The 7,711-nt window shown below is 41.2% G+C and overlaps 1 protein-coding gene across 1 annotated transcript; it reads right to left on the reverse strand.

Annotated features, from left to right (window-relative positions):
* Positions 1 to 3,121: 3,121 nt before the first annotated feature.
* On the reverse strand, positions 3,122 to 5,508 carry CYTL1 (cytokine like 1). Its single transcript, XM_024204521.3, has 4 exons — positions 5,275 to 5,508; positions 5,139 to 5,183; positions 3,669 to 3,797; positions 3,122 to 3,503 (listed from the first exon to the last, which is right to left on the reverse strand). The coding sequence occupies exons 1-4, from the start codon at positions 5,416 to 5,418 to the stop codon at positions 3,420 to 3,422; spliced, it is 402 nt and encodes a 133-aa protein (XP_024060289.1). The 5' UTR covers positions 5,419 to 5,508; the 3' UTR covers positions 3,122 to 3,419.
* Between the last annotated feature and the right edge of the window lie 2,203 nt (positions 5,509 to 7,711).

Here is a 7,711-nt window from a genome sequence, read left to right on the forward strand (position 1 = left end):
ACTATCTGTGGACCTCAGGCAGGGCTGGATTTATACCTTCCACACTCCTCCCTTCCCTTCCTCCCCCCTGCCTGCAGCTGACTTTCGTGTTGTCTGTAAAAAATGAAACTTTTAACTCACTTTTCACTTTTAGGTGCCCCTAGGCATGTGCCTACTGTCTCTAGTTGGAAATCCAGCCCTGTCCTCAGGATCCCCAGGTATTGGCATGTTCTTAGGCATTTTCTAGTCCAGCTCCTCATCAGTGGTGTGCCTGGACTATGGAGCAAACCTTCTCCTCTGCCCTTTCCTCATCCCTCAGCATTGCAGTACAGGGAGCATCTATACTGTCTAGTAGCACATCAGGCTGCATAGAAGGTCAAGTCCAGGTCTTCCCAAAATGAGCAGGTTTGCCCCTCTGCCCAAGATTGGCTATTATTATCAGGGGCCTTGTTGTGTTGCATTGTAAGGCCCTTAATATTTCCCCAGCACTGTTTGCTAAACCAAATGTCCAAGTGCTCAGACACTTAATTATAGATGCGTGTTTTTCTAGCGGAGTTCAGCTGTGACTCGATTTTTTTGGTTGCCCCCGAGAGACACCAGTACTTGAGCTCTGCCTGGCCTGCTGCCAGCATGCTAATAGTTTTCTTCTGAAACACACTTGCTGCTAAAGGAGCTGACCTTAGGTCAATGCTATCAAAAAAGTTGAGGCTGGCAAATTGCTTACAAATGAGTTCTAAGGGTTGTATAGTACTTTCCATAGAGGGAAGTGGCTTGAGCAGAAAACACATTAGACAAACAACCTAAGCAGTGATCAGCGTACTGTGATATGGTTGTAGAAGGACTATTTGCACCACTAGGGCTGTTAAATCAGCACTTCAATCCATGCTGGCAGTGCACCAGTTGAAGATCACATGATGGTGAGCCTTGTTTGGAAGCAAGGTTAAACCAAATGGTTGTGTGGATGCCTGTGCACTGTTAGGAGAAATCTGGGGAATGCATGTGGACATGGGGGTGGGGGAGGGTGTAGTCCAGGCATGGCAGGGGAATGAAATGGTGGTTAGCACATTGTATTTCTCTAGTGTAGACAAGGCCTTAAGGTGGTATAGATGCCTTTCTATATAGAGATTTGCAGATCATACAGAAATTGGAAGAGGTTGAGATCAGAATATGAAGGTGGAGGCATTCTCATTGTGCTTGTTTTACATCTCTGACTTGGTGTTTTCCTGGCCCTTAATTCCATGCAGTCTAACAGGATATTCTGGGGTTATAGAGGTTCTTGGGATGGCTTTCAAATAAATCTTATTCAGAACACATGGGACTGTTGAGATGTAAATAATACACACTAAACGCACCTGAATAGAGTCAAGGTCAAACTTATTCTTCAAGCAAAGGAATTAGTCTTTATTGCTTATGGCAATGTGTTTTTATTGGAATTCTCAAGCTCATTTTGATTTCTGTAGGCATATTTTGTTTCTGCTTAGATCTTCTTTAATCTATATGGTAATTTTTGATTTATACGTCAATACTTTGCCTTTCTAAAAATATCCCATCCTTTTAATTAAACTCAGAGCACTCCTGTCAGGTAGGAAAATATTATTATACTAATTTTAGAGATGAGTAAAATGAGGCACAGAGAAGGTACATTGACTTGTCCAAAGTCACACAAAGGTCTGCGTTGGAACATTATGTAGGAGTCCTGATTCCAGTTCCTTTCTCTAAACACTAGAACATTCTCCCTCCTCAGAAGCTAATCCAATAGGTGCAACCCATCTCCCCAAGAACTCCATGCACGATTGTGCCCCTGCTCATGAGCAGCTACAATGTGATCCAACTTTGTGGAGCAGCTGCTATTGATGATATGTAAATCTGAGAGGCAGCTGAAGAATTCTAATGGCCCCTCTTCCCTGATCAGAACCAAGTGCTGCATGTCACAGCTGAGAACAGACTATAGTTTCTGTGGCATTGGGTAACCCCAAATGTTCCAAAAATGTCAGCTCTTTCCTGTCCCCTAAACCTTGACATTTTTAAAAAGATAATTTAGGGGTTCTTTTTAGTTGCCTGATGACTTTTGAGCCTTTGGGGTTCATGATTCCAAGCTCTTCACTGCAGCCAGGAGGGGGCTAGGACCTTCTATGTCTTTTTAAATGAAACTTGAGATTCTCACAATCGCATGACTCCAGGAGCTGGGGCTGTCAGAAAACACCAGACACTGAGATTGGCAATTAAAATCATGAGAGTTGGTAACACCTGAGAACAACACCCCAACCACCAGCATCAAGGCTCATGAAGGAGGAACCAGCAGCACAGAGTAGAGGAAGGAGCCATCTGTGTATAGTTGCCACTTCCATGGATCTCAGGAGAGTTTCTTCTAAGTGGGTCCCCAGGATCTGCAAGGTTGAAGGGGCTCACTCCCTGTACACATTTCAGGGCCACAAAGCCCTCATACTAGATGGGATGCTTTCATGGTGTTTCCAGTCTTGCTCTTTATTATATCCAATATATGTATTATATTTCTGACTCAATTATCACTCAATGTTCTGAATAAGCTTCCTGAACTGCTGTCTCACCAAGCTAAATTTTTGTAACACAGACGCTGAATTAAAAATGAACATTACTCTAGTAGTACTAAAAGTTAGCATTTAAAAATGGGTGTTTCCTAAAATGTTTAAAAACACATTTGATGACATTTCTAAGCACGGCTTCATTGTGCAGGCACAGAAATGTTTGCATTGCCATGGAAACAAAGCTGAAGACCGCTCATGCTGGAAAAAAACCAAGTTATAGGGTGATTGTGGAAAAAGAAGCTAGAGGGGTGATATCTTTCAGTGTGTACGTGAAATGGACCTGATGTGATGCTGACTTCTCTGGGTAGAAGGGTTTTTTTATTTAGTTTTTCCACTGAGATTTCCACTGACTAAAGGGTTACTTTCTATACACACAAGGTTGACACTAAAAGCGATCAACATACATGTACATAAACTGTACAAGTACAGAGATGTCTGTGACTACAGACTAACACTTCTTCTACCAATTGCTTTAGAAAAAATAGACAATTGCAAGCCTACCTCGAGTGAGAGAGGAACCACTAGGTCAGAATACGAACCATATATTTTTCTTTGTATGAATGTAGTTATTCATGAAAGAGTAACAAACCCAGCGTTTAATTTCTGATCAAACAAAACATACTTTCTAATTTGGCTAAACTGAAAACATCAAATGACTAAAATGCTTTCTAACCATAGTTTCGCTAGCAGCTTGATAGGTATGTAAGGCATGCAGATCATTTCCTGCCAAGGCTGAGAAACATGGGTAGGTCTGAGATAATAGGGTTGGTGTGCTTGGAAAAAGAACAAGGTTGTTAATGTTGTAGTTGATTGCATTTTTGGGTGGCTCTTGGCTTCCTTTAAACCATCCCAGGTACTTCCTGTGGTCTGACTCTCTTAGCTCTGAATGACAGAGGGATCAGTAGGAGACAGGATAGGGATTTCCAAAGCATCACAATCGTCAGTAAGGAACACCAAGTCCTGGGGAAATAAGAGTAATGATTAGTGTTATAAATGGGCAGTAGGGAGGCAGCAGGCAGTGGAAAATATCAAGGTTGGGGCCTGATCCAACTCCACTGAAGTCAATGGCAGTTGGATCTCCCTGGAAGCAGCTGTATTAGTAGCAATGTATGGTAATTGACATACCCTCCTGCAGAAGGAGATCATAATGGTGTACAGGCTCCGGATCTTTTCCTTCAGAGCACTCACTTGCGGCACTCTTTGGCATGCGGGGTACGCCACAAAGTTACGGAGTTTTGTCAACACACAATAATTCTGCAAGGCATGGAAAGGGTGATTTGTAAAACTGTTGTGCAGTACTGGTGGATTTGCACTACCCATTGGCCACTCTCAAATATTCCCTTTCATGGGAATTCACAACTCCCAGCTGTGTGTGTGTGTGTGTTTTTAAACAAATCCTTTATTATGTAAACAACAATCAGTATTTCATAACAGGGTTGTCTACTCCATCTTTGGTAACTGCATAGACTCCCCCTCTCCTCCCCCCCCCACCTCCAGTTTTGGCTCTCATAGTTCAATACAATCACTGGCTTCTTTTTATGTTCTCTAGTAGAGGATAATGCCAGCATAACCCTCTGGAGTTAATGGAATTATATGCAGGAGAATGTGGTCTATTCCTTCAATAGGAGCACCTCAGTTTGTTACAATATACAGTAACCAAGACCTCTGTCATAATTTGCCTCACTCCCACTGGACAGTGGTGTAAGAGTCAGGTGGAACTTTGTTCATAGCACTTAACATTTGTGCAGTATTTTGACAATGTAAACTAATTTCACAATGTTCCTGTAAAGCAGGTGAATAAATTATTACTGTCCCCATTTTGAAAACAGAGAAACTGAGGCACTGAAGCTAAATTACTTGCACTTTGCCATGCAGTGAGTCAGTGGCAAAGCTGGGAGTAGAACCCAGGAGTTCTTGGTTCTCAGCCCTTTACTGACTTCATTAGATTATGCTGCCTCCAACAAAACTTAAGGTTTTTCCCAGTTGTTTGTGAAGAAAGCATAACACGGCATATTCTATTGCTTAGCACTGGAACTTAAGGTGCTTGCACAAAAGAATGTCACACACATCCTTTGTGGTGGATGGACATGCATTTATTATTATCGCTGCCATTATTTTGTCTCCTATGGAAAACTTTCAGAGAGCTCAGGAAGTGATAGCTGATTAAAAAAAAGAAACTCAGCAATGCACTCCTCCACTTGAATTCATTAAAATAGCAATTTGAATGAACTAGATATACCACATGTGGAAAGAAGACAAGAGTCTTGATTCTGCTTTTGACCTTTTCACTATTCTCATGCATTCCCATGCATACATTACATGCTGGTAATATTCCATTACAAGAAATATACAAATGTTACTCACTTAAAAATGGTGATTTTAATCATTTCCACAATTATAAACAAGAAAAACTTCAGAAAAACATCTTTATTTTTAAATGAGATCCTACAGTGCTGCTTTTCACTGTTTCTCTCTAGTCTAGTTAAATTTTCAAAAAATAGCTTCAATCCATACTCAAAGTAGGTCCCATACTTGCACTTTTTTCATTAGCTGCTTTTAATTCATGGTTGTAAAGAAAGAATAGTGTAAACTTACATGTATGTCCAAGTAGAGCTTGGGCAGCATCTCCACACAGGGGTCCTGTAGTAAAGAATAGAGACATTGCAATTTTTTTCCCTAGGGAGATTTGTTTCAAAAGCAACAATCTAAGTAATGTTTTAGATCAACTCACCACAGGTTCAGTGTTCTGTAAATTCTTAAACGATGCCATGATTTCTTTGCTCAAAGACAAAATCCTTGAGTAGCAGGTTGGAGGAGCTGAACTAATCAACAGAAAAATAGAGAGCAGAACAACCAAACTCAGCAGCATCTTCATCGTGGAGAGTATGTCAATAAATGTTAATGGTTTCACAACTACTGATAGGTTTCAGTGGAGTCTAAGTTTGACAAGTGGACTCCCACCTTAAATAGGCTCGTGTATCAATGAAAAAAATGTTTTGGGGTTGGTCCAAACAGCGGCTCACTGCCGTTTTAAATTTCCTGCCAACCTGCGAGCCAAAGCTGCTAGTACTTTCCTGCCCTGGAGCAGGGAAAGGAGGGAGTGAGGATAACCAAACAAACACAACTGGTACACTTTATCCTCTAGAGAAAACAACTCAGTAACGAACTCTAAACGCTAACACAAGTATGTGTAATAAACAACACAGGTTTATTGTGGAGTTGCAGACCCCGCTCCTGCAACCATTTAGGCACATGCTTCCTATTATGCACACAAGTAGTCTCATTGTGTGGCTGCTCACATGCATAAAGAGAAACAGCTTTCTCTAAGTCTAAATGCTAGCAAGATGGGGGCCATATATTGTTGTATTAGATGAGAAAACCATTTAAAATGGCTGTAAGTGGCACACATCCTCTGCTGGTCTTGGAGATGTTGCTGAATCCAGGAGTGTAGTGGGTTTTGTTTTTGTTGCAGTCACTGTTTCTATTGTCTGTATCTACATATTCAGTACTTTGAGATTAAAAGGAGAATATATGTTTCATACTAAACTTCCCAACACTGGACCAGATTCCGATTCACTTTCTTTTTATGGTAAAGGTATAGTGTAACTTTTTTTTGACTTACTTAAGTCATGACAGGTTGAAGAGTTTCCTGTCCGATCTTTTGTGGAGATACACTCCATCTTTCATGTCCTTAAATGTGCAGCTCAGGGCTACCGAGAAGAAGATTCCAAAGAGCATAGGGACAAGAACACATCCTTGCTTTACTCCGCTTTTCTTCTCAAAGCTGTCTGAAGTTGACCAGTCAAACTGGACAGTTCTCATGTTGTCATGGAATGAACATATAAGATTTAACAGGGTTGGTGGGTTATCTTTTCTAGTATTGTAAATAGACCTGCTCTGCTGACTGACTGTCAAATGCTTTGGTTAGATCCACAAAGGTGATGTACAATGGTCGGTTTTGCTCTCTGCATTTTTCCTGGGGTTGACAGAGAAAATATCATGTCTATAGTTGATCTTCCAGCCCTGAATCCGCACTGTGATTCAGGGTAGACACAATTCGCCAGCTGTTGTAGGTGCACTAAGATGACATTTGCGAAAGCTTTCCCCTCTATACTTGGTAGTGATATAGCCCTGTAGTTGTTGCAGTTGCCCTTTTCACCTTTAGTTTTATATAGAGTGGTCATGTGAACATCTCACATCTTTTGTGGTACCTCACCCTCTTTCCAGCACTTAAGTTGCAGATGATGAAGATATGGTGGTAGGCTGTCTTTCCCTCACTTGAGGATTTCTGCTGGGATGTCATCTGTTCCAGGAGCTTTGCCACTTGATAGCAAATCAATGGCCTTGCTTAGCTCTTCTACAGTGGGCTCCACATCTAGCTCTGGCATGACCTGTAGAGTTGGTATTTGGTCCAGTGATTCGCTGGTGATGTTTCTTTTGTGTGTGTGTGTGTGTGTGTGGCTCTGGATAGTGTTCGAGACAACTGCTTGCTTTTATCTATAAGGATTTCACCGCTGTGAAATTTGAGAGGGACCTAGAGCTTTGTTCAGGCCATCATACATGATTTTGAGGTTTCCTGTATCTCTTCACAGAGCTTCACTAAAATCAAAAAGGTGCTAATCAAGGGACTCCTATTCGCTGACGCTTCTGCCCTCATAGCCCACTGTGACCGGGATCTCGGGTTGGGGGGACAGCTGAGGTCATTCAATTAGGGTGAACTGCAAAGAATGGGGCAGACAATCCCCAAAGCTGGTGGATATATCAATACTTAAAGAAGCTGTTTTGTGCTGGCTGTTAAATTTATTACCTCACTAGTTGCTCAGAAGCCAACAACAGTTTCCTTAAAGTGATCCAGCCTCAGGCCTCCATCCAGGTACCTAAGTCAAGAATGATGAAGATTACTGAATCTTTTTCATCATATAAAAGAAAAGGTTCTACCAATCCCAAAGGATGGGACACATTACCTCCCAGGTTAATGAATATTCCAGATCTTACCCAAATACATGCTTACAGCCAATTCTTATTAACTAAACTAAAATTTATTTAAAAAGAAAAGTGTGGTTAAAAGATCAATATACATACAGATGAGTTCAATTCTTGATGTTCAGATTCATAGCAGAGGTGGTGAACTTTTGTAGTTTCAAAGAGTTCTTTTGGAATTTAGTCCA

Source organism: Terrapene carolina, unplaced genomic scaffold, assembly GCF_002925995.2.
Source record: "Terrapene carolina triunguis isolate 2854851 unplaced genomic scaffold, T_m_triunguis-2.0 Scaffold66, whole genome shotgun sequence".
NCBI classification, from domain to species: Eukaryota; Metazoa; Chordata; order Testudines; family Emydidae; genus Terrapene; species Terrapene triunguis.

Coding starts and splice junctions, on each gene's coding strand:
- CYTL1 (XM_024204521.3), bottom strand. CDS start 5,418: ATGAAGATGCTGCTGAGTTTGGTTGTTCTGCTCTCTATTTTTCTGTTG. Junction 3,798..5,138: donor AGCTCTACTTGGACATACAT/GTAAGTTTACAC, acceptor CATGCCTTGCAG/AATTATTGTGTGTTGACAAA. Junction 3,504..3,668: donor TGATCTCCTTCTGCAGGAGG/GTATGTCAATTA, acceptor TTATTTCCCCAG/GACTTGGTGTTCCTTACTGA.